General features: G+C 41.8%; 2 protein-coding genes across 2 annotated transcripts; one reads left to right on the forward strand and one right to left on the reverse strand.

Moving 5' to 3' along the window:
* Positions 1-3,749: 3,749 nt before the first annotated feature.
* ccnt2b (cyclin T2b) lies at positions 3,750-25,427 on the reverse strand. Its single transcript, XM_080297880.1, has 11 exons — positions 25,181-25,427; positions 24,113-24,271; positions 15,172-15,356; positions 14,556-14,637; positions 14,339-14,467; positions 10,089-10,149; positions 9,745-9,807; positions 9,606-9,651; positions 7,360-7,523; positions 5,902-5,972; positions 3,750-5,798 (listed from the first exon to the last, which is right to left on the reverse strand). Exons 3-11 carry the CDS (start codon positions 15,327-15,329, stop codon positions 4,737-4,739), a joined length of 1,836 nt encoding a protein of 611 aa, XP_080154006.1. The 5' UTR covers positions 15,330-15,356; positions 24,113-24,271; positions 25,181-25,427; the 3' UTR covers positions 3,750-4,736.
* LOC145424142 (general transcription factor II-I repeat domain-containing protein 2-like) lies at positions 10,680-13,245 on the forward strand. Its single transcript, XM_080297046.1, has 2 exons — positions 10,680-10,709; positions 11,907-13,245. Exons 1-2 carry the CDS (start codon positions 10,680-10,682, stop codon positions 12,783-12,785), a joined length of 909 nt encoding a protein of 302 aa, XP_080153172.1. The 3' UTR covers positions 12,786-13,245.
* Positions 25,428-27,129: the final 1,702 nt, after the last annotated feature.

A 27,129-nucleotide genomic window follows, 5' to 3' on the forward strand; every position in this document is an offset into this window, starting at 1 on the left:
CTTAGGCAGTATCATTAGAAGACATAGCATACATTTTCACTGCTATGCAGATGACACCCAGCTCTATCTGTCCATGAAGCCAGATAACACACACCAATTAGTTAAACTGCAGGAATGTCTTAAAGACATAAAGACCTGGATGGCCGCTAACTTTCTGCTTCTTAATTCAGATAAAACTGAGGTTATTGTACTCGGCCCTGAAAAGCCTAGAAATATGGTATCTAACCAGATTCTTACTCTGGATGGCATTACCTTGGCCTCCAGTAACGCTGTGAGGAACCTTGGACTCATCTTTGACCAGGACATGTCCTTCAATGCACATATTAAACAAATATGTAAGACTGTGTTCTTCCATTTGTGCAACATCTCTAAAGTTAGAAATATCCTGTCTCAGAGTGACGCTGAAAAACTAGTTCATGCATTTATTACTTCCAGGCTGGACTACTGTAATTCATTATTATCAGGATGTCCAAAAAACTCACTGAAAAGCCTTCAGCTAATCCAAAATGCTGCAGCAAGAGTACTGACAGGGACTAGAAAGAGAGAGCATATTTCTCCTGTTTTGGCTTCCCTTCATTGGCTTCCTGTTAAATCCAGAATTGAATTCAAAATCCTGCTCCTCACATACAAGGTCTTAAATAATCAGGCCCCATCTTATCTTAATGACCTTGTAGTACCATATCACCCTATTAGAGCACTTCGCTCTCGCTCTGCAGGCCTACTTGTTGTTCCTAGAGTATTTAAAAGTAGAATGGGAGGGAGAGCCTTCAGTTTTCAGGCCCCTCTTCTGTGGAACCAGCTTCTAGTTTGGATTCAGGAGACAGACACTATCTCTACTTTTAAGATTAGGCTTAAAACTTTCCTTTTTGCTAAAGCATATAGTTAGGGCTGGACCAGGTGACCCTGAATCCTCCCTTAGTTATGCTGCAATAGACGTAGGCTTCCGGGGGATTCCCATGATGCATTGAGTTTTTCCTTTCCAGTCACCTTTCTCGCTCACTATGTATTAACAGACCTCTCTGCATTGAATCATATCTGTTATTAACCTCTGTCTCTCTTCCACAGCATGTCTTTTATCCTGTCTTCCTTCTCTCACCCCAACCGGTCGCAGCAGATGGCCCCGCCCTAGGGCTGGGTATCGTCACTGATTTCTAGAATCGATTCAATTCCGATTCACAAGGTCCCGAATCGATTCGATCCACGATTCGATTTAATTCGATTCAATTCGATTCGATTTAAATCTGGGAAATTTTGACAGTCAGAAATATAATTCAGATCAGAACATTTACATATTTTTGTATCTATAAAAAGGAAGCTGACACTCGCAAGACTTTATCCAAGGTGTGAGCATCACAGCAGATGCCTTTGTGTCAAAGTAGCTGAAGATAAAACACAGAAAAACATGTAGGTGATTTTCCTGGCCTGGGATTTTATAAAAATATTCTGCAGTACATCAAAAACGAAAGAAAACCATTAATTAATGAACATTACCTCTGACGTTACAGCGGTTTTATTAGAGACACGGTTAAGCGTTTTGCATTTTGAATAATTTTAAAAAGTTTCTATTTGTTCAGTATTGAACAGCAGAAATGAGGTTTTCTTTTCGGAAGAATGTAAAAGGGAAAAAAACAGCGGCCGACAGCGCTGTAAACAACAGTAGACTTGTGTAACAAGCAAGCGAATAATGAAGAAAGCGAAACTGTTCGAGAGAGAGAGAGAGAGAGAGAGGGGGAGGGAGAGAGGGAGAGAGAGAGAGCTGCGCATCGCAATGGAAGCAAAACAGTAAAAGAATTCATGACGATGTTTATGTGAAGCGTTTGGATCTTCTTTTGCTGCTGGTTCGGTCAATATTGTTTGGAGAGAGATCAAACTAACAGCTTTAGAATCAGCGCATAAAGGGCGTGAACACAAAGCGCGGAACCGGATCAGCGAGCTGTCGGCTTTCAGCCCCGACTGTGAGAAAGGCGACATCTAACTGATTCTGATCCGCTGTGTGTTTAAGTCTATGTGCAGAATCCCTGTACCTGCTCTCATTTACTGTTTGGTGGTTCTTGAAATTTTGTGAGATGTCACCAGAGATTCTGGCATTTCGGACAAAATAAATTTATATTAAAAAATCGATTTAGGATTTTAATGAATCGATTTTACGTTATCCAAGCCAGAATCGATTTTAATCGATGAATCGATTATAAAAACCCACCCCTACCCCGCCCCTCCCTGAGCCTGGTTCTGCTGGAGGTTTCTTCCTGTTAAAAGGGAGTTTTTCCTTCCCACTGTTGCCAAAGTGCTTGCTCATAGGGGGTCATATGATTGTTGGGTTTTTCTCTGTATCTATGAAGCGCCTTGAGGCGACTTATGTTGTGATTTGGCGCTATATAAATAAAATTGAATTGAATTGAATGGAGCCTTGTGAGAGTGAAAAACATCAAGAATGCACAATAGATCAGGCTGGTGTTAGACAGGCTGCTATGAGAAACTGTTCAGCTGCTGGAGTTTTCTCACACAACCATCTCTAAGATTTACAGTGGATCATCACAAAAAGAGAAAAATACCCAGTAAGGGGCAGTTCTGCTTCAAGCTGATAGGAAGGCAACAGTCAAGAAGAGCATCTCTGAGTGCAGAACACATCAGATCTTTAAGCAGATGGGCTTACAGCAGCAGAAGACCACAGTGGGTGCCACTACTGTCAGCTAAGAACAGCAAACTGAATTTGCAGACTCACCAACATTGGACAATAACATTATCGATGCATGGAGTCATCCTGCCTTGTATCAATGGGTCAGGCTGATGGTGTAATGGTGTGGGGGACATTTTCTTGGCACACTATGGCTTCTTGCTACCAACTGAACATTGTTTAAACACCACAGCCTAACCTGAGTATTGTTTATGTCCATCCCTTTAAAACTACAGTGTACACATCTTGTGATGGCTGCTTCCAGCAGGAAAACGTGCCATGTCACAGAGCTCACATCATCTCAAAGACATTTCTTCAACATGTCAGTGAGTTCATTGTACTCAAACCAATAGAGCTCCTTCTGTGTGCGGTGGACTGGGACATTCACATTATGGGTGTGCAGACGACACATTTGAAATGATTGAAACTAGTGACTGCGATTAGCGGTTACCTTAAAAGAGTGCAGACTCGAGGTCGTGTAGCTTAGCTTCCTTTGCATTTTTGGACTGTTAGGATGCAGCTTTGGTTTAGTGTTCCTGCACTGATGTGAGGTTGGTGGGTGCAGGCTGCTTGTAGGATCTACATTTCGATTTGTATCAGAGGCTGAATCTCTTTCATGCAGAGCGCACTCTACAGTCTGTGTTCCAACATGTGCGTAGCTTATTCCAGTGTTTCAGAGTGCAAGAGTATGCCGTTTTCATGCTACAAATCAGTTTTGATGAAAATGCATTGTGGCAAACTCTAACATAGCAGTTTTCCGTACTTAGACTTGTAGCCGCTTGCCTCCCCCGCAGAGCACGGCTCTTTGGAGGCGTCTGCTATATAAATGTAGGCTGGGGAGTGCAGTACATCACACAGATAGCTCAAAAGGGTGTACTCGTATTCTTTGGCATGCTTAAAATTTTCAAGTTGGTCATACTTAAACTTTTGCTCAGAACTGGTACTCCAGTTTGGGCCACTGGTTTGTCGCAGCTATGCCATTTTGGAGTGGTCACAAACTCACTGTCCCACAGTAACAAAATTTAGTCCCATCGTAACAACATTGTAACAAACAAAATGTCAAACACTTCCATAATTCAGCATGTTATCTTTTACACCTTTATTTGGGCTCCCAATACACAAATCAAGGATATGTTCATCAATACAGAGTCTGCTTTAGATCTCATGATACATTGAATGGAAGGAGGTCTGGACTGATGCAATAAACCAATAACAGTTTAATTCTGAACTACAGTCCTATATACACAATCTTATTTCAGAGATCTGTATTTTCTTGTAGTTAATAACATTTATCATACTGAATAGTAATTGACAAGGTACAATCACACGGCCTTTTTTTTTTTTGCGCTTTCAGCCGCTATATCTTAAATGCACTTTCACAGCAGATGTAAAGTAAACTTCATTTTAGCTCTATAGTGAATCTGCACAAAACTTCAGGCACGGCCCGATAGGCAAATGGAGTTCCCCTCACATTTTTATTTGTTCGGAACTGTTGATGCGCTCTTTTAAATATATGCAGACCGTGTTTCCTAAGAGAGACGCCAAAGTTTTGCTTTTGTTTTCGTCAGCAAACCGACGAGGTGATACATCTCCACAGATACAGGTAATAAACCCAAACAGAGGAAGATTCGTTCTTTTATCAAAAATTCAAGACCTGAGATTTTTAGTGAAACAAAATGTCTTAACATACAAAAACGGAAGAAAAAACAAACAAACAAAAAAACATGAACTGTAAACTGTCACAATGGTTGCGTTGCGCCTTCCCTTTTGTGACTAAAAACATCCGTGTTAAAAATAGATGTCAGCTCAAGTTAAGAGAACATTTAAAAACCTCTTTTTTCAGCCGCATTTCAAAAACATCCAATTTTTGAGTGTGCGCTGCAAGCTAGTAGTACACAGCTCTATGACATTTGACAGTTTGACAAGAATCATCAATGATCAGTGTGTAGACACGACTGAGGGTGATGCAGAATTCAGATAACTTAAGACAAATAAAATCATTTTTAAAATTTTAATAAACATGGTAATACCTTATTGTAGACAACACTGGGGACTCTCTGGGTTACAAGTTCATCCCTTGGGCACTTAGTAAAGAGTCCAGCATGTCAAAAGTGTCTTTGTAGTCAGTGTGCTGCCCGTTAGATGTCAGCATGCCGTTGGTTCCGTCATGGCCGTGGTGCTCCATCATCCTCTGGTTGCTGTCTGAGTAGTGAGACGAGCTCAGGCTTCCTTTGGAGGTCCTGCTGCTCTTAGACGAGTGGTGGTGGTGGTGGTGGTGGTGATGGTGGTGATTGTGGCTGCCGGCATCAGGGTGGGGTCTCTTACGAGACGAGCCAGAGGAGCTGCCCTCGATGCAGTGGTTGCCGGGAGTACGGGCAGATAAGGAAGAGTTGTCTATTGCCCCTCTGTTGTTTGCACTGAGGGAGTACGAGTGCGAGTGGCTGTGTTTCGAGTGGCGGTGGCTGCTGTGCTCTCTGTGTTTGTCTTTGCCTGGCAGAGCCCCACCCTGCTCCGAGCTGCCGTGGCGCTCCGATGAAACTTTGATCCGCATTTTGAGCTCCTCGCTAGTGGCCGAGCCGTTTTCTGCGTATGAGGCTGCGAGGCGAGGTTTTTTAGAGCTGGGCTTTTCTTTCCTGTCACCCGGCTGGCTGGCCTGCTGCGGCTGAGAACGTTTCTTGTGGTGGTGAGAGGACAACGGCGGAGGAGTGTAGACATCTGTGCTTGGCTCCTCCTTAACGCCGTTCTGCAAGGCCAGCTCGGCCGCGTGTTTCTCTCTGTACTTTTCCAGAGTCAAGACTTTCTGTGGCCGCGAAAAAGCGGCGGTGTTCACAGCGAGCTCGCTGCTAGTCCCGCCTGCAGCTTTGTGTTTGGGCTTCACCAGGGTGAAGTCTGAGTGGGCGGGCTGGGAGAACTGGTCGTACCCGCAAGCCTTTGATTGGTCGTTTAGTGGCTGGTATGAGGCGAACGGGGTTGTGATGGTATTTAGGTTGGGCATATCTGTAGAGTCTGATGCTGAGGGGAAAAAGGAGTTGGTGACACCAGGAAGGCTTTCTAAGGATGTTCCCTGGAAGGCAGTGTCCCCAGTTGAACCATCTGTCTTTGGCTTCTTAGCAGCTTGAATCGCCTGCAGACAGAAAAGGCAAACTCAGCATGACATACGAACAATACAAATCTCCACAGTACCAGCTGTGCCCTATGTTCTGGGCTGTCTGATGTTTTTCACCTACCCTCCAGTTTCGTATCCTCTTCAGCTTGCTGGGTGTCTTCTCCAGGATTTGAAGAAACTCATGGGTGAGCTCTGAAAACAAACAAGGCAGCCTCAGCTCTACCAGCTCTCTAACAAGGGCTCAATTGTAACACACAAGGTGGACAAATCCACTGAGCGGGACTCGCTATAATTATCAAAACAAAACCATCAGCTGGCTCTACAGAGCTCTTGCAGATGGACTCCAGGACCCAGAGAAGGAAGACGACCAGTGTCACCATTTGCAGTGAAAGACTGTATAACTGCAGTTTGAACATACGACACTAGATGCACCGAATAAGCAGATGAACTATTCTAAGGACAGCAGTAACGTGGCCATTCAGATCAGAGCTCGCTGTTTAGAAGAAACGTTTAAAGTACGAGTAAGACGATGGTCCAGTGTCAACTCTGTTCTAGACGAGGGATAAGGAAGGAAACAGGTAACGTTGCTAAAATTTAAAGTCGGAGCCTTCAGACTATGAAGAACTAGGGCAACACATTTTCAGATTAAAGGTGAATTACAGGTGTGTGCGACTACTAGACAAAAACAGTCACTATTCTCAATCCTGGGTACCAGATGTACTTGTCATTTAATCTAAATGTTAATAATTAAACATTTTAATTGATACCCAGTGCTGGTGTTGTGTCCTAAATGTTATGCAGCCATCTGCCACCAGATAGAGCTGCAGCTCCATAAAGCCTCAGTGTTCCCTGTGAAATAAAGTCAAACCTCATACTAGAAAGTAGTACATATGCAGGGTTTTCCTGGCTCAGAATGGACCTTTGGTTGAGGGGCGATTTTATATGTTAACAAAGCAGAAATCGCAGCACAGCCAACATTTTAATGTGTGTTTGGGGATTTTTATCAGATGACCTCTGTGCTGTAAAATCAGGACAAATAAATTACTGAAAAGCAAAGCCTGATTTGTGTTAGTCTTTGTGGGTGAGGTCACTGTTACGTACTCGTGCAGCAGTCTGACAATAAAAAGAGAAAAGTGTTTATCGTGATCTGATCTACAGTCTGCACAGAAACAGATTCCTCAGTTCCTCTGATACACAAGACATGGAAATGTGCTGGTGCTAAAACTTTGTGGCCCACACAAAGCAAACACTTGTGTCACACCCAATTTAGTGTTGGCAATGCCGTAATATACTACTGCTGGAAGCTCTGGGAGAGCCTGGGCTAAAAGTGAGACCCAGCTTATTCACCATCTGTCTAAAACACAGCAGCTGTGGATGAAGAGAGACCACACTGTTGGAAGGTGAACACATTGTGTTTGAAGTTTATGTTGCTTTTTTAAACACATTTAAAGATGCTTGATCAGAAAGAAGAGTTTGTAACTTTTTTGTGCTTTATGAAATGCTGAGAAGACACTTTCCTTGTACGAACTGTGTGACTTTGCTGGGATGTGAATTTCTACAACTCAAAATATGCTCTTACCGTTAAGCAGCTGTAACGTTACTGTGCGGTCCACATACTCCCACCAGTGTTTGCCATCTGTAGACACAGGGATCTCCCATTTGGACCACTTGCAGGCCAGGTGGATGCAGACACATGCGACGACTGTGGGCCTGTACTGTAGGCAGAAGGTGGTGAGGTGCAAACTGCAGGAGACAAGAAACGCAAAAGACGACTGTCAGCTGACGGATCTGCGCACCAACTTGCATGATCTACTATATATTTTACTGTTTAACAGACAAACAGTGGTGACTGTCAGATTCAGTTATCTTCGTATCACATACACATATCCTTACCTCACAGGACTCCCCTGTCTAAAACCTATATCTGTTAGGTTGTGTTCCTAAATGTCTCAAATGATTACATAAATATAGACGTACTGATTTTTATTATTTGTTTTGTGTTAATGTAAAAATGATGGAAATTACAAAACAACAGCGTTTCTTAATCTCTTAAGAAAAATAAAGAGTTTCAGTTTTGATATTTTTACACAGCGCTTATATACAGTATAAAATTAGTGACGATTCAAATGTAGCCACGCTGAGACTGAGAAACACTGATGTTGATAGCCAAGACAAGTGATTACGCTTTCAGTTTTCTACAGTTAATTTCTCCCACACCCTAACACCCAAACTACACTGCAAACTGCCCCACAAAGCCTGTGGGCAGCTTTGAAGTCATCATGTCACAGCAGTTTAATGTCACAACCAGTCTGTGGGCCACTCTTGCTTGTGCTCTTACGTGTCCTTCAGCCGGCTGCAGAGAAGCGCAAAGCCCACTGTCTGCGCTTTTCATGCCGTTTCCCCTGATGATGTTTCACACCTCTTTCGTGGTGACCTCAGCTGTCGCTCCCTTAAAAGTTCAGGCCAATAAGTAGTCCACACTGAGCTACAAGTCGTTGTTTTTGTTGGAAGAATGTGTCAAAGCTAGTTTATGTACCCCTGTGTGTACACAGCTAGCTACACACCAACAGTACTAAGTACCAACAAGCTTAACAAGTCATTCATCAAATGTCTTTGAATCACTGGAAGCTAAATGAACAATGACGTCTATATTCTTCCAAGCAGAACACACAGGCCCAACTAACAGAAGCGTTTAAATATGGGGTTGCAAAGAAATGGGTTATGTCACAGTAGCAATGTCCATCTTTTATATACAGAGTGTCTGCTTAAAAAAAATAGAGGCCTATTGTTGCATTTGAAGCCCACAGACAATATATATTTGCACTTTATTATATGTTTCAACTCTATTAGCCTTAGTCTAAAACTTTAGGAGAAAGTAAGTAAAAGATGTGTCTATTATTCATCTGTAAAACAAAAAAACTTGAATAACTAAACGTTTGCTATGTCGAGCTTCCTATGTCACAACAGTGGCTGTCTTTTTACCAGGCTAAATCACCATGGTAACATAAAACCAGGAGACTTACGTTCAGAGGTTTAGTTTGAAATCAGCTTAAATGCCCTTTGTAATATACTTTCTCCCCCAATCAACATGATTTTCACTTTGATATGTACAAACCAAAACAACATCCATGTCTCCAAAATTAAGAGTATGGGACAGTTTTAATGCTTAGGTAAATCCAGTTTAAAGCGAACCCTTCATCTGATTAAGACTGAATGGAGAAGACAAGACTCACAAATATCTTGTGTGGAAAAAGATTCACGTAACGCATGAAGTGCCCCTTGTTATGTGAGCACGAACAGAGTCTGAAGGAAGAAGGGATTTAGGTTTTGTTGAGCTAGCTAATATTCCTCACAGTACTCCGTAGTGACCCTCTGGAGTCCTCTAGAACAAAAGCATTCAGTTTGCAGTATAGTTTGGCGTTTCATTGTTAGCTCCTCTGGATTTAAAAAAAGATCAAAAAGAAACATTTAAAAAGAACAGTAACCGTACTTACCAAGAAACTCTAAAAGTTTAAGAATCTTTAGTGGCAATCTATATTCAGGCTACCGTTTGAGACTTTTTTTTTTAAAGACATGTGCACTCGGTACCAAACAACTTCGAGAGGTAAACAGCAACACTACACTCCACATTGTGCATTCAACCCCTATGTGCCAACACAGAGCCCTTGTACAATACACCGCACACAGCAGCCTGGTCGGTACTTCCCCATTGGGGGTTCCCAGGATCCAAGTGCAAACAGGGCGTTGGACACAGGAAGGGGTACCCTGCAGTGCAGGAAGCTATAGTGTGCCATTACAGTGCAATAATGGGAACAGGATAACAACCTGTTGGTAGCCATATAATAGGAAGTCTGTGCCAAATCCTTGCTTGCTGTAAAACAAGAGAAAAAACTGGTTTTAGAGCAAAGCTGATAACACACAGCAGTAGTTCTTGAAAAGTAACAGGTGAGGAAAAAGGTAATACCTCGCACTAGCTGGGAACATCGCACAACATCTGTGTGCGGATGATCAACTGTTATTTCAAAACCTGCAACCAGGAAGGAAGATTGTCAGGCAGAGGTGCAAATACAGAAGCAGAACATCAGTGAGATAATGTTTTGGGGTTTTTTTTACATTTGCTCAACAGAACGGGAGGAAAAACGCTGCATCAGAATATGTGAAAAAGTGTCAGCATGCATGTGTGGTACTTTAGTCATTTTCTTCTGTGTGTAACCCCCCTCTTGGTGTTACACTGGTCTATTGTAGAAACCAGGAAAACCAAGGACAGCAGAAAGTGTGTGCAGTCTGTGCAGCGCAGCCTGTACTCACCCAGAGTTTGTAGCACGATTGTTTCCAGTGCTACAAGCTCTTGTGCCTGCTGCTGGAATGCCTGAAACAGATGTGAAGAATTAAAAACGACCCTCGACAACCACAAACAAATCCATTTTTATAAGCGCACACACAAAACAAAAATACAATCAGTGGACAGGAATGTTAATGGAGCAAGCCTGTTAGCATTATACATTAGGGATGTCACAAAACTCGAATTTCAAACTCAATACCATTTTCAATGCCATGGAAAGGTGTCGACACCATGCTGCAACAACAGGAGCAATGGCGCAGAATTCATTTCTGCTGCAGCTGTTTACATCCCCAGTTCTGCTCATCAGACCTGAAACCCATCTGATTCCTGCTCTGCTCTGGATTTCACTCATTATTTGCTCGGATTAGTTCTCCACACGCTGAACTCTACTCAGTTCAGCTACGGATCGCCTGCTAGTTCATAAAGCCAGCGACCCGTCAGTGTTTGTAATCTACTCTGCCACGGCTCAGTACTCCAGCACGACCTGCAGTCTACCAGCTGTTACTTTAATGCTAACAGATGGCTAATGTGGCTATCAGATAACTGCTAAAAGGTAAATGGCTAATGCTAACGTGTGCGCCTTCCAGGTTAACATTCATGAAAACTGTTTAATACTTTAATGCTGTTGAAATGGAAACTTTCCTGACCTCTGAAATTCCTCATGAACTCTTCTTCAGTGTTATGAAGGTTAACTACTTCAGCTGTTAGTGAGAGGAGGAGCTGTGTGAAGTTGTGTGTCGAAGGCTGAGGCAAAAGACAGCACTGTTGGTATCGATGCTGTTGTAAAGAAGTTTCGTAATTCAGTAGGAATTTTAGTATAAATTATAACCAAGTATCATTTCTTTGTGAACTCTACTGGATATAATTGGTTTAATTTGGTGGACACACACACGCTGACATACACAGACACGTTTATACAAAAACTGAAAAGGTTGATGTGTGTCCGTCTCCGTTTTGGATGGGTGGAATTTTTTCTGTATACTTGTGGCGGTCACCTTGTGCTAACAGTCAAGACTGAATTAAGCCCACCCAATCATCATTAACAATTACATTTTCTTTTAAGTAAATGGAAGTTTAAAACCTCAAAAAAGCCAATATGGCTTATGACAGAGGAAAAACAAAAGAAACAGCCATGCTGCAAAACATGAAAAAATTTGGATGTAACCAAATTATCTTTGTCCTTTCTTGTACAACAAACTAAGACTGAAAGACTTTTGATTAAATTAAGAAAATTCAGCATGCAACTCACGTTTAACAGTCTCTGATACTCAACATTATCTATGATGACACTCAGCGAACTGTAACAGAGGCTACTTCTGTGAAAAGCATTTGATTAAATTAAGCAAATTCAGTAATTAACTCACATCAGTCTCTGACTTCAGAGTCAGCTGTGACAACAGATACGTTTATTCTAGACATCAAACTGCAGCTGCGATTACTTTACAGACAAAAAGCTGCAGTTTGCTGCCTGCCATCGCTGCCTCCAGTCAGAGGTCAAACCTAACAAATGGTGCGATCCACACAGACTCCAGTACACATCTCATGAGTGTCGCCTGCTTTTCACCAGACAGCAGAGCTCAAAGTAATCACTTTGTTAATCAAGGCCTTTCCAGCTCATTTTCACATTAAATTATTATTATCCCGATCTACTCAGCCATGTCGACATCTGGCACTTCTGACACACAGGAGTGGGCCTTCACATGCAAAGGAAAATAATGGTTATGCATCTGCCCTCTTTTATATAAATGTGGTTGTGGGGAACAGTTGTGCCAAACCAATGAAAGACTCTAGTACAGGCATGGGCAAACTACGGCCCATCAAACGTTTTGATCCGGCCCGCCAAACTTGAAAAGCTTCCCCGGAGTAAGCTTGTTAACGTCACCACAGATGGATCTCTGAATTTAACGGGAAAAAACGTTGGCCTGCTGAGGAGAATCCAGAATAAAGTGAAAGATGAAAACCCTGACCAGGATGTCATTTTTCTCCACTGCATCCTCCACCAGGAATCTCTATGTAAATCGGTGTTACAGCTGAATCATGTTGTGAATCCTGAGGTGAAACTTGTCAACTTCATACGCGCACGGGGACTTCAGCACCGTCAGTTCATTGCATTCTTGGAGGAAACTGATGCGGATCACCAGGACCTGCTTTATCACTCCCGTGTCCGCTGGTTGAGTTTGGGCAAAGTGTTTCAACGAGTGTGGGAGCTCAAAGAGGAGATTGGCGTGTTTTTGGAGCGGCAGGGGAAGACTGAGGAATTTCCTGAGCTGAGCAACAAGAGCTGGATGTGTGACTTTGCGTTTGCTACGGACGTATTTTCACACTTGAATGAGCTCAACGTGAAACTGCAGGGGAAGGAGCACTTTGAGCATGACATGCACACAAACGTGAAAGCCTTCAAATCCAAGCTGGCTTTATTCTCCAGGCAGATTTTGAACACGTCATTCACTCATTTTCCTACACTAGGCACGCTGAAAGAGGCCGGAGCAAAAGTAAAGAAATACAGTGAGTCACTGGATGCACTGCACGGAGAATTCTGCCGTCGGTTTTTGGATTTCGATAAAATTGACAATCACTGGCCTTTCCTCTGTCACAAGACCCTGAAACAGCTCCAGAGGAGCTTCAGCTCGAACTCATCGACCTTCAGTCCAACCCTGCCTTAAAAGAGAAGTTCAGCTCTCTGAAACTAAATGACTTCTATGCTTCACTCAATGATGCCGCGTTTCCAAATCTAAGACGAAAAGCGCAGATGATGTTGGCTTTGTTCGGCTCTACCTTCGTGTGTGAACAGACATTCAGCGTCATGAACATCAACAAAGCCAGCCACAGATCCAAGTTAACAGACCTACACCTCAGATCCATCCTGAGAATCGCCACAACAAAACTAACTCCAGACTTTGATGCGCTGCCTAAAAAAGGAGACCAACAACACTGCTCCCATTAAAATGTGTGTCTCCGTGATACGCACGTTGTTAAAATGAACAGTGTGCGCAGATCAAATATAACGCTTCACAGACTGACTTGCTGCAACTGTTTCGTTCTTGCACTGGTCGTTGTTGACTTTTGGCACCGGGGAAACAAATTGAATAAAAGGAACAGGACAAGTACATCTGCATCTCCTACCGTTTTTGGAAAAAAAAAAAAAAAAGAGTCAGGAGGAGAGTGATGTGATATCCTGAAGGATAACAGAACTTTCAGTGCTTTAAAATAAAATGTTCATTTATTTGATTTTCAGTGTTTAAAGACTCATTTCGAAGTCAGAGATTTTATTGTAATGTTCTTCTTCATTTTCATTGGAAATTAAAGCACATGTTTTCTCCATATCCCAAGATGTGTATTTTCCCCCCCAATGACGTGATGTTTTCAAAGCATGCCATCTATCTGCTCCTGTTCCGGCCCCTTTTTCAAATGTTAGAACTCAATGTGGCCCACGAATCAAAAAGTTCACCCACCCCTGCTCTAGTATAAACATGGTTAGAACCCGATGAAGAGAAGAAGGACGGGCAAGTTTTTTTTATACATTTAAAAAGGGTGAAAGGTCCAAAAGACAAATGTTAAGAGCCATTTTGTCTATTTAGCTGATGTCATCCTACGCTTTGGAATTAGTCACCAACCATATGTGAGCAAGGCTTTCCAGCAAACATTCACTTCACACTGGGAGTGAGATAACTTCCAGGTATGTCTCCGCCTCTCCTTTCTCTAGGAACAGCACCGTTTTTTGTGCTTGGGGCCACGTAGTATGCACTATAAAGGATAGCTAGCACTACCTTAACGGTCACATAACCCCCAAATGACCCAGGCTCACTCCTAGTAGTGGTATTGTTATTTCCAATCTCACAAGGTAATGATAGGATAATCAGACCATGGAAAAAGGTGCTCAACCTTTAAGACTGTTTCCTTTCAGCTCATGGCACAAAGTTGGTTTAGAAGATTATATACTGGCATAAACCGAGGGATCGTAAAACCTCAGAACTAGTGATCAACATGTGTTAAAGTTTTCCAGAGCTAAATAAGAGATCTGAAATAAAATAGATCAGCAGGACACATATCGAAAAGAAAAACAAATAGACCAAAAACCTTGGCTTCACGTTTCTACTAGTCGCAGCATCAGTACAATCCATATGTAACCTCTAAAAACCACACTGTAAGGTCTGTGAAACATTAACTTACAAAGTATGGAAAAACATAAGCTCCAGAGCAGTCACAGTTTACTCACGTTGCTTTTAGTGTCCAGGGGAGGATCTTGTGGGTTAATCCAGGCATGGGCTATTTTAATGACGTGCTCCAGCTTCCTGGGCTGCTCCTCAACTTTAGCTGCCAGGAACAACGTAGTCTGGGAAATTATCTATACAAGGGAGGAAAGGAAAAACACAGTTTTGCTAGTCTGCGGCAAAGGTGATCGTGATATCAGCGAACAACGCAGCGATACTTACATTTCTATTGAATTTGGTGAAGGAGTGGATCATATAAAACCTGTGCATATAAACTATAGCAGTGTTGATAATTAATTGAGAGCTGAGTGAACGGTTAAGGAAATCACATGGATGGTTCACAGGCAAATAAACAACGCCATTAGATTAGAAAGCTTAGTACTGAGTTAAGGCCTTGGAGATCGCAAAACGTGAGGCCGCGGGTTAAAACCCTGTCAACACACTCATAATTACACAAAGCCCACATTTCCAATGTGGGCTGGAATCGTGTATAGAGTGGCAAAATGTTTACAACACACATACGACTAATATCAGTATCTCTGCTTTTAGTAGACAAAAGCTAACAATAGAAACAACAGACTGACGAGCCAAACAATGGCTAAGCTAGCTAGCGGGCCTCATCACCTCCGGCGGGTCACAAACGTCCTGTGAGAGGAGTTAAAATGGCTCATCTTATCAGAGAGGCCTATGTATACAACACCGAACCATTGGACACCTGTTTACACAATCACAGGATAAAATATAACAAGCATTTCATTTCGAGCCGCACTCTATGCTAATGCTAACTACAGACAGCCCGCCTGCCGTCCGGCAAGACTCAGCGTTTCAGAAAGGATACACGTTGAGTCTCTGGCCAATTTCTTGGATTAAGTTGGCAGCCTGCTGTCGGTAAGCGAGCTCTTTGTCTGCTTCTATTCCACAGCGTCGAGACGGCGTATTTTCGAGCTGCTCCCGGGTGAAGAGCCATTTCGTAGAGGGTCCCCGGTGGACCGCCATTACGCTCCCACTGCCAAGCCCGACGGTCTAGCACCGGGAGGGAGTGGGGCAAGCGGGGCACCGGAAGGAAGAGAGAAGACGCGTAAACCGACACGAAACCGGTAATATATTCTGTGAATAGCGCCCCGACGGTCGGTGGTGCAAATCGCACGCCGTGTAGACAATGCGTTACTGGTGTTCCAACCCGATTTTGTTTACAAATAAAAAACAAACAAACCCAAAAACTAAAGCTGAATTATGTAATTACTCCAGTAGGTTGCTTTATTTAGCCCAGAAACACTAACAGCTTGTCTGTGTAGTTTCGCAGTAACCATTTAAATTAAGACTAGCGAGAACGGGAGTACGGACTCGATTTAAAAAATAAAAACGAAAATATTTATATTATTAAATATTACCCACTACAGGTCACAACTGTACTTTGGGCATTGCTGCTATTATATGTATTATATGTATAAGTGTATATAATGATGCAAGTGCCCTTTGACTGCTTTACCTTTGTGCCGATTTTTATTAAAATCAAACATAAAGTACAAAAGACTTATGAAAGCAGGCATGCGGGTTAGTTCTGTTTGTTTGTTTGTTTATTTATTAACAATTTTACTGTTATGGATGTTTACACATCCAAAAAATGATCACTGTGCATTAAAGTAGTTAGCGCATGTTGATGATGTCATCAAGCTGCGCCTGTTTTGGTGAAAGCATCGCAGCAGCTAAAACCATTATCATCTGCAAATTATGGCATGCGACAGTCATAGCAAAGAGATGAAGCACTTTTGAAATATGGGGAAAGCCAAAAACTACGCTTCCTCCATTTCCGTAACATTGATTCATTAATGTTGAATTCTCTCGCAACTGTTCTATTCCCATGTTGTTGCAGTATATTAATAACTAACCTCGTATTGTGGATGAGTAATAATCAGTTGTTCTCCTGACTGAAGTTTGGCCCGTGTATAGCATCTTGCTATGCGATTGCATTTGTCCCTGACCACCAGAATCCCTCACGTTAACTTTTAATGAGTGGAAAAAAAGTTGGCGTTCATCCTCCAGCTTCACTATGCTAATGTTATGCTAACATAGCTGTGTCGCTAGCAATCACATAGCACATCATTATATACCAGATAATCCAACTTCAGTGTTGCCCTATCATATATGTATGTGCTCTTAATCTGAAAGGTATAAATACGGAAGTGTGTGTTCAATAAATGTTGGCGCAGAGGAAGGCGTGTGCCTCTGATGTAAAACTCTAACAAGGTGTATGTGGTTTATTCCTCCATGAGATGTGCGAGTTACCACGGTATTTCTGCCCTAGAAAATGGAACATCCAACAGGTTATGGGCCCAGAAGGGATGTGGGAAGCCGGTGGAACCGTCTGTGCTTCGACGGAGATGAGAGAAACTACGAATTGTGGGAAACAAAGTTCCTGGGATACATGCGGCTACTTGGGCTAAAGGCCGCCATTTTGGACGAGCCCGGCGAGTCGGAGGAAGAAGACAAGGACTTGGGCTACGTTCACACTGCAGGCGAAAGCGCATCAAATCAGATTTTTTTGACCCTATGCGACCCATATCCGATCATGGTGTGACAGTGTGAACGGCACAAATCCGATATTTTCAAATCCGATCTGGGTCACTTTCGTATGTGGTACTGAATCTGATCAGTACCACATACTGAATCCGATCCGATGTCTCAGAAAGCGACTGCTGTGTGAACGGTCAAGCCGCATTAAATCCGTCTTTTACGTCACTGATACAAGACAGACGCCAATTATCAGCGCCAGAGAAGACATCGCGAACGCTTCCTGGCCATCCGGTGAAACTGCTGGGAAGACAACGTTGGAGAAAAGTTAACATTTTATTTGTACTGCATAACCTGCAGATTCTGACAGAAATCTGCAACTATCCTTTGAAGCACCGCTCCTCTAAAACAGCAATGAGGATAATTATTAGGTTATCTACATTATTATGTAAATAACAAAATAACTTAAAGCAAAAATCGGGAAACATGAAGTCCGAAGTCTTTATATTAAGGCCATCAGTCAAACAATATAGTTTGTTCTGGGTCTAAACAGAGCGCGTTGTGTATGACGTCTTCTTTTGCGCATGCGGGCCGCTTTGAGTGTTCACACTAGAGAGCGTTTGCTGTCGCATTTTATTTGTAGTGTGAACGAGCAGACAAAAAAATCGGATTTGATCAAAAAAATCGGAATTGAGCATTAAGACCTGCAGTGTGAACGTAGCCTTGGATGAAAAGAATGAAGTAGCTTATGCAGAGCTAATCCAAGTATTGGATGATAGAAGTCTTTCACTCGTGATGAGAGATGCCAAGGATGACGGACGGAAAGCGTTGGGAATTCTGAGAGAGCACTACGCCGGTAAGGGGAAACAACGTGTGATTAGCCTGTATACGGAGCTAACGTCGCTACAGAAAACGCCCAGCGAGAGCGTCACAGACTATATGATAAGGGCTGAGACTGCCATTACAGCTCTGAGGAATGCAGAAGAGACATTAAGTGATGGACTGCTTATTGCAATGGTGTTAAAAGGGTTGCCTGAATCTTTCAAGCCGTTTGCCATACATGTAACCCACAGTGACAAAGCAATGACATTTAGTGAATTCAAAGCTAAATTAAGAAGCTACGAGAGCACCGAAAAGGCCACATGTTCTGAAGACAATGTGATGAAGGCAAATAACTGGAAGAAAGAGAGAGACAATGCAGAAATCATATGTTACAACTGTGGAAAAAAGGGTCATATAGCACGTGAGTGTTACACAAAGGCCGAAAGGAAAGAACAAAAAGAGAAGCAGTGGTGCGGTTACTGCAAAAGCTCAACGCATAAGGACAGCGACTGTCGCCGACGAAAGAAGATTACTGCTAAACACGTAACCGATGCAGAAGATCATAGTTTCGCGTTCAAAGCTAAAGACTGTGGAAATCAAGGGCTGAAACAGAGAGGCCTAATGGTTGATACAGGGGCCACTTCTCACATTATTACGGACATTCAGAGATTCAAAAGTTTTGATGAGACATTCGCACCTGGAAGACACTTCATGGAGTTAGCTGACGGGACGAGGACGAGTGGGGTCGCACTGAAGAGGGGAGATGTGGAGGTCTATCTACAAGACAGCGAGGGACGAAAGGTGAAGGCGACACTGGAGGGAGCCCTTTACATTCCCTCTTACCTGCAAGATATCTTCTTGGTCCAGGCGGCGACGGCTAAAGGAGCCTCAGTAACCTTCAAGAAGGGCTGCAACCAGCTTATCCATAAGAACGGGACAAGGTTTAAGATAAGTGAATATGAACGCCTATACTATTTGAACAGTGTTACATCTGATCATTATGTTGACAACGACGAATGCAATGGCTGTCATGATGTAGAAACTTGGCACAAAATCCTCGGCCACTGTAACTATGAAGACTTGGTTAAACTAGAGAACATTACCGAGGGTATGAAAATAAAAAGGTAAAGCTAAACATTACCAAGATTGTGAAGTGTGTATAAAAGGGAAATTTATCCAAACCAGGAATAGAGAGCCTGACGAAAGAGCAGAAGAAGCATTAGAGCTAGTGCACACTGACTTAGCTGGACCGATAGAACCAGAAGCTAAAGACGGGTTCAGGTACACGTTAGCATTTACTGATGATTACTCAGGCACAATGTTTGTGTACTTTTTAAAGGCTAAAAGTGACACCGTAAAAGCAACTGAAAGATTCTTGGCAGACGTCGCCCCTTATGGGCAAGTAAAGAGAATCAGGTCAGACAATGGAACTGAATTTACATCTAAAGAGTTTCAGACATTGTTAAATAAAAACACGATAAAGCATGAGACATCAGCGCCGTATTCACCTCATCAGAATGGGACTGCTGAGAGACAATGGCGAACACTTTTTGAAATGGCACGGTGTATGTTGATCGAAAGTAACCTGCCAAAGAGATTATGGACTTATGCTGTTATGACTGCCGCAGTAATTCGTAATAGGTGTTACAACAGACGCACAAAGCAAACCCCTTATTACATGCTGACAGGAAAGAAGCCAGACATGTCGAGGATGGGGATTTTTGGATCAGTTTGCTACGGTTACGGACACAACAAAAAGAAGTTAGATGCGAGATGTGACGAAGGAGTTTTTGTGGGTTACGATAAAAACAGTCCGTCATATCTAGTCTACTACCCTAAAACAGGACGAGTTCTTAAACATAGGTTGGTTAAGTTCCTCACTAAAGGTGTAGTTGAGCACCAAACCCAGACCACTCAGGATGATGACGATGGAGATGATGATTTGACTCCAGGGGACATCTTGAAGTACCCCGCTAGAATGGACAAAACAGGGAATGACCAGAGATCAAATGAAAGTATGATCCTGGAACCTGAAAGTGACATTCAGGACAATGTCATAAATGACACACAAAACTCAGACAAACAGAGTGACAGAACAGAGTCTGAACGATATCCTAAACGAAACAGGAGAAGGCCAGATTACCTGAAAGACTATGTCCAAACTGCAGAAGACGACCAAACATCGCTGACTGTAGATTACTGTTACAGGGTGATGTATAACATACCAAAGACATTTGAAGAAGCTATGCAGTCATCGAACTCTAAGTGTTGGTCAGATGCTATGGAAGATGAAATGAGATCCTTGAAAGACAATAATACGTTTACTCTAACCACGCTGCCAGAAGGTAAAAATGCAGTGGGAGGGAGATGGGTGTATGTGATAAAAGAGAACCCGAATCGGACTAAAACGTTTAAAGCAAGATATGTTGCTAAAGGCTATAGCCAAGTTCAAGGCATTGATTACAAAGAAACCTTTTCGCCGACTGCAGATATGACATCAGTGCGTACTCTGATGCAATTAGCAGTACAGTACAACTTTAAACTCTCATCAAATGGACGTGAAGACTGCTTATTTGCACGCCCCAATCGATTTTGAGGTGTATATGCAGCAACCAGAAGGTTTTGAAGTAAAATCAGACACAGGTGAAAAACTGGTCTGCAAACTAAACAAATCACTATATGGTTTGAAACAATCTGGCAGGAACTGGAATAAGATGTTACATGACCATTTATGTGAAAAAGGTTACAAACAAAATCCTGTAGACCATTGTGTATATTCCAGACAGACAGCGAGTGAGACAGTGATTCTTATCATCTGGGTTGATGATGTAATCATAGCTGCCAACAGTGAAGACGCTATCAGAAACGTGAAACAAATGTTGAATGAGAAATTTAAAATGAAGGATCTTGGTGAGCTCAAACATTTCTGGGTATTGACTGTATACAAGAGAACCATGAGATAAGACTAAACCAGACACGGTACGTCACAAAAATCCTGGAAAGGTTCAAAATGTCTGACTGTAAGCCACGTTCTACTCCTTGTGAACTCAAAAATGACTTGGATGCACATGGTGAATCAGCTGATTCAGGAAAATATAGAGAATTAGTGGGCAGTTTGATTTACCTAATGACATGTACAAGACCAGATTTGAGTTGGATAGTGAGCAAACTGTCACAATCCCTATCTGAGCCAAAAGAGCATCATTGAACAGCAGCAAAACATGTATTACGTTACCTTAAGGGGACACTAAACAAAGAGCTGTGCTATAAAAGGACAGAAGGAAACCTAAATCTTATAGCATACAGCGATGCAGATTGGGCCACAGATTTGAGTGACAGGAGAAGTACAACGGGTTATTGTTTTGTACTATCCAAAAATGGGCCAGTGATCTGCTGGAAAACCAGGAAGCAAGCTACAGTAGCTTTGTCAACGTGCGAGGCAGAGTACATGGCGATGGCCGCCACAGTAGAAGAAAGCTTATACCTCTCACAGCTACTTAATGGCATGGACATTAAAAGGCAATATTCACCAGTTACCATTCTTGCAGACAATCAAGGTGCAATTGCATTGTCCAAAAATCCTATAAACCGTCAAAGATGTAAACACATCGACGTCAAGTATCATTTTATTAGGTCTGCCATAACTGAGAAGGAAGTACAAGTTAAATATTGTGCAACAGAAAACATGGTAGCAGACATCATGACTAAGTCTGTAAGTAAAGTGGAAATAGATAAATTTACGCATATTTTGTTTGGAACATAAATGTTGATATGTGAATATCATGTAAATATGTATATCATGTAAATGTGTAATGTACAGTGTTAAGAGCAAGTGGGGGTGTTGCCCTATCATATACAGGGAGTGCAGAATTATTAGGCAAATGAGTATTTTGTCCACTTCATCCTCTTCATGCGTGTTGTCTTACTCAAAGCTGTATAGGCTCGAAAGCCTACTACCAATTAAGCATATTAGGGGATGTGCATCTCTGTAATGAGAAGGGGTGTGGTCTAATGACATCAACACCTTATATCAGGTGTGCATAATTATTAGGCAACGTCCTTTCCTTTGGCAAAATGGGTCAAAAGAAGGACTTGACAGGCTCAGAAAAGTCAAAAATAGTGAGATATCTTGCAGAGGGATGCAGCAGTCTCAAAATTGCAAAGCTTCTGAAGCGTGATTATCGAACAATCAAGTGCTTCATTCAAAATAGTCAACAGGGTCGCAAGAAGCGTGTGGAAAAACCAAGGCGCAAAATAACTGCCCATGAACTGAGAAAAGTCAAGCGTGCAGCTGCCAAGATGCCACTTGCCACCAGTTTGGCCATATTTCAGAGCTGCAACATCACTGGAGTGCCCAAAAGCACAAGGTGTGCAATACTCAGAGACATGGCCAAGGTAAGAAAGGCTGAAAGACGACCACCACTGAACAAGACACACAAGCTGAAACGTCAAGACTGGGCCAAGAAATATCTCAAGACTGATTTTTCTAAGGTTTTATGGACTGATGAAATGAGAGTGAGTCTTGATGGGCCAGATGGATGGGCCCGTGGCTGGATTGGTAAAGGGCAGAGAGCTCCAGTCCGACTCAGACGCCGAGCAAGGTGGAGGTGGAGTACTGGTTTGGGCTCGTATCATCAAAGATGAGCTTGTGGGGCCTTTTCGGGTTGAGGATGGAGTCAAGCTCAACTCCCAGTCTTACTGCCAGTTTCTGGAAGACACCTTCTTCAAGCAGTGGTACAGGAAGAAGTCTGCATCCTTCAAGAAAAACATGATTTTCATGCAGGACAATGCTCCATCACACGCGTCCAAGTACTCCACAGCGTGGCTGGCAAGAAAGGGTATAAAAGAAGAAAAACTAATGACATGGCCACCTTGTTCACCTGATCTGAACTCCATTGAGAACCTGTGGTCCATCATCAAATGTGAGATTTACAAGGAGGGAAAACAGTACACCTCTCTGAACAGTGTCTGGGAGGCTGTGGTTGCTGCTGCACGCAATGTTGATGGTGAACAGATCAAAACACTGACAGAATCCATGGATGGCAGGCTTTTGAGTGTCCTTGCAAAGAAAGGTGGCTATATTGGTCGCTGATTTGTTTTTGTTTTGTTTTTGAATGTCAGAAATGTATATTTGTGTATGTGGAGATGTTATATTGGTGTCACTGGTAAAAATAAATAATTGGAATGGGTATATATTTGTTTTTTGTTAAGTTGCCTAATAATTATGCACAGTAATAGTCACCTGCACACACAGATATCCCCCTAAAATAGCTAAAACTAAAAACAAACTAAAAACTACTTCCACAAACATTCAGCTTTGATATTAATGAGTTTTTTGGGTTCATTGAGAACATGGTTGTTGTTCAATAATAAAATTATTCCTCAAAAATACAACTTGCCTAATAATTCTGCACTCCCTGTACAAAGACCCGAAAGAAAAGCCTAGAAAAGAACAAGCAGGATTAAAAGAAATGGAGCAAAGATGCGAGCAACTCGAGAAGCAAAATGCAGAAACAAACGATCAGTTGAGAACCCTTATCCTGGAGAAAAAAGCGCTCATGGAAAAATACCTGGAAACGAAGAAAAGAGGCTTCTGCTGGTTATTCAGATGATTTAGCCTCGTCCTCCTCCACCTGTGATCCATCTTAATTTTCACCTCTCCTGTCCTCCCTCTCCCTTTCTCTCCTAACACATATTCCCTACCTTCTTAATCTTTTTTTCACCCTCACCCCCCAACCAGTCCCAGCAGTTGACTGCCCCCTCCTGAGCCTGGTTCTGCTGGAGGCTTCTGTCCGTTAAAAGGCAGTTTTTCCTCCCCACTGTCGCCTAGTGCTTGCTCAGAGGGGATTGTTGGGGTTTTCTCCCCCCCCCTTCATTTACTTGTTTTAATTTTTTCTTTACTTTTTTCAACTTATGTAACAAAATAATAAACCAATTGAATTTATCCTTTGAGTATTTTTCATCTAATCTTTACAGAATTAAGCTCTGTCTTTTATTTGCTTGTTAAAACTCCATAAATGGTGAAGTAAAAACCCTGGGATATGGTTTTAAACATTGAAATAGACTAACCAACTAGTCTAAAACTAAGAAACACTTAAATATTATGTTAAATTGAAAACAGTTAAAAAGAAATATCCCCGTTCAAAAATGTCATGTGATAATCTCATTGGTTTATGGAGTGATCATGACATCATCACTCCTGGAGGGAAAAAGGCGCACAAAAGTGGCAGGCAGACGAAGAAAAAACAGCATAATGATACTTTTATGTTTTGAAATCTACAAAGGTTTGCACTGTGAGAATCAACTTGTGAGAACTGTGACTAATCTTCATGTGTGTGTGTAAAAAAAATAAATGAATAAAGTGAATAAAGTGTATAAAGTGTGTGGCGAGGGGCTAGTTATTCTGAGAAACCCTACTGCAATAAATGAGGGACCACTGTATATACTTTCTCTTTGAGTCTCCAGGTGAAGGCACAGCCATGAAGTCATCCACTAGACAGTCCCAGATGGCCGTCGCTACCTGGGGGATGATCTGGCTCACCGTGGACACACCGACTCTGTAACTGAACGCGATGGTCCTGAAGGAGTCCCTGGTGGCAAGGAACCTGGACAAAATTGTTCAAAATTAGTATTATGTGTACTGCAGTTACAAAATACATTATTCAACCTCCAAAATACTTTTGTGATGTCAGATTTAAATTACAAAACATAAATCTTACATAAAACATTTTGTAATTATAAGGATAATTACATAATATATATTAGATTTAATATAAAACAGTCAGTTGTGTTTTGTTTTAACTTTACCATATCATAATTTGATTGGTAGCAACTTTTACCACTACAGTGAGCCAATCACTCATAATTCCTAAACATGTCAATCAGGTAGGAATGAAGTAAGACATTAATAGAAATAAAGAGTTGTACGTAGCCTTTTCCTTGCATAAATCATTGCTAATATTTTTGAAAAATTAACCTGTGATAAGACAGCATATCAAGATAGAATATGCTGGATAGAACCATATAACTAAAGATGAACCAAACTGTTCACAGTTTTATCTAACTCTCAGTTTTAAGAAAGGCTGGTGACCCCTGTTATAGAGTCTGACAGCTGCAGGGATTATATACAAATATTCAACTATACCAGAATTAAACCAGGTCTAAATAAAAAAAAAGGAGTGAGTATCACTACAAAGATTAACCCACAGTGGTCCTCATACCACAGTTTGATATCAGCAAACACCGAGAGCATACACTGATACGACACCACAGCCATGCTATCAATGCAAACACTGATAACAGCATAAATCGAATTAAATCAGGTCTTGATGAGACCTGAGTATCACTAGAAATATTATAAACAGTCGTCTCCATACCACAGTTTGCTATCAGTAAACACCGACAGCATTCACTGTTAGCATAGCACATCCATGTTAGCAGTGTATAAACGATAGTTTAGCATACATTAGCACAGGCATCAATAAAGGACTACCGTATTAAACACTTTTACTAACCGCAGGCAGATGGATAGGCGACAGGGATTGAGCGCCTGTAGTTGGTGTCTAAGCGGGCGATGCTTGAACCAATGCGGGACAGCAGGTCCTCAAATTGGGCGAGGGAAAGACGGTGGTACCGCTGAAAGCGGCCGTCATCCAGGCGCAGCTCCTGGACCAAATGGTGAAACTCACCAAACTGCTCACGCTTCTGGAGGACCTGATGGACCCGGCGAGGGCGGCTTAACAAATGACAGCATTTGGCATCCTTTTAAAACACACATACCTAGTAAAGATATAAACCTCACTGTGGCACATATATAGTCATTTTAATATTTCGAATCAAAAACAGTTCTTATTTAATTCAGTGACAGCAACGGGGACAAAGCTATTTTTATAACGCTTTGTCCTGCATCTCGGGAAATAGAAACCTCCGTTCTGAGGGAAGAAGCTGAAATTCACCCCTTAGACGATGGGAACCATTTTTAAGGATTGATAAAGCCATCCTCTGTACCTGCTTAGAGTACAGGGAGGCTAAACAAGACTGTGGCTCACCTATCAGACGACTGGACCATCTCACTATCTGATTTAGAGTTTTTCTCTGTGACAGAGGTCTGACCAAACCATGCCACCAAACAAAAGGATAAAACAGACTCAATAAAAGAACGATAAAACAAAGTTAACATTTTTTGGTCAGTGTGGAAATGAGCAAGTGTCCTAAGGCAATAAAGGTGCTGGTGACCCTTTTTACAAACTGATTTTCAATTTTGATCAAAGTTCAGTTTTTCATTGGTTATGGTCCCAAGATATTTATATGATTGTACTTGCTCTATTTTCTGACCTTTAATTAAAGTGACTACGTCCCCATTTTGTTGTTTCCTAAAATCAATCACCATATCTTTTGTTTTAGATATGTTCAGCTGGAGATAAGACTCCTCACACCACTGAACAAAGTCAACAATGACTGGACCGTGGTTAGTTTCACCCTCTTTCAGTAAGCTGACAGTAACAGAGTCATCTGCATATTTAATAATGACCCTGTTTTCATGTCTGCTCTGACACATATTTGTATAGAGAATGAATAATAAGGGCGACAAGACGCACCCTTAAGGAGAACCTGTAGAGGAGAACACTGGGTCAGACAGAATCCCATTTATTCTCACTCTTGACCTGTCAGTTAAAAAATCAAAAATCCAGCCCACCAGGTTTTTCCTGATGTCAAACTGTTCTAAAAGTCTTTTAATTAAAATATGGGGCTGTATTGTATTAAAAGCTGAAGACAAATCAATGAAAAGAAGACTTGCAAAAGTCCCTTTACTCTCTACATTTTTAAGAATCAGATTTAGTAAAGTCAAAAGTGCGTCTTCCACTCCTCTATTGGGCCTATATGCAAACTGCATTGGATCCAGCTGATGTTCAGTCTCTTTCATAATCACATTTCTGATGATTTTTTCAAAGACTTTCATTACAACTGAAGTGAGGGCAACAGGCCTGAAGTCATTTAGAATTTTTGGACGACTAGATTTAGGGATAGGAACCACGACTGCTTCTTTCCAAAGAGAGGGCACATGTTGTGTTTGCAAGGATTTATTAAAAATAACCTGAAATATAGGACTGAGTTCGTCAGGACAAGATTTAATTAGGCGGCCACTAATATTATCAGGACATCACTGAGTTCAATGATAAAGTGCTGAGTATCTCTCAGTTTCTGTTTCAGTTCCAAAATATCCTCGCTAAAATCAGAAGAACTAAAACGAGCATAAAACATATTTAAAGCATTTGCAAAATCTCTGTCTGAATTAAAACCATCTAAAATGATCTGACTGCTGCTCTGGGGATTTTGAAACCCTGCTATGGTTTTCATATAAGTCCAGGCAGACCCAAAATTTTATATATCTATATATCTATATATGTATATGTATATATAGATATAGATAAATATATATCACACTCAGTAGAACACAAGCTGT

This window comes from Astatotilapia calliptera, chromosome 23 (assembly GCF_964374335.1).
Source record: "Astatotilapia calliptera chromosome 23, fAstCal68.1, whole genome shotgun sequence".
NCBI lineage: Eukaryota > Metazoa > Chordata > Actinopteri > Cichliformes > Cichlidae > Astatotilapia > Astatotilapia calliptera.

Excerpts from the sequence above, each read along its gene's own strand:
- LOC145424142 (XM_080297046.1), top strand. The coding sequence starts at position 10,680 with ATGGCTAATGCTAACGTGTGCGCCTTCCAG. Across the intron at positions 10,710-11,906 it reads CTAACGTGTGCGCCTTCCAG|ACTCTAGTACAGGCATGGGC; the intron begins GTTAACATTCAT and ends AACCAATGAAAG.
- ccnt2b (XM_080297880.1), bottom strand. The coding sequence starts at position 15,329 with ATGGCGGTCCACCGGGGACCCTCTACGAAATGGCTCTTCACCCGGGAG. Across the intron at positions 14,468-14,555 it reads TCACCAAATTCAATAGAAAT|ATAATTTCCCAGACTACGTT; the intron begins GTAAGTATCGCT and ends TCCCTTGTATAG. Across the intron at positions 9,808-10,088 it reads AATCGTGCTACAAACTCTGG|GTTTTGAAATAACAGTTGAT; the intron begins GTGAGTACAGGC and ends TCCTGGTTGCAG.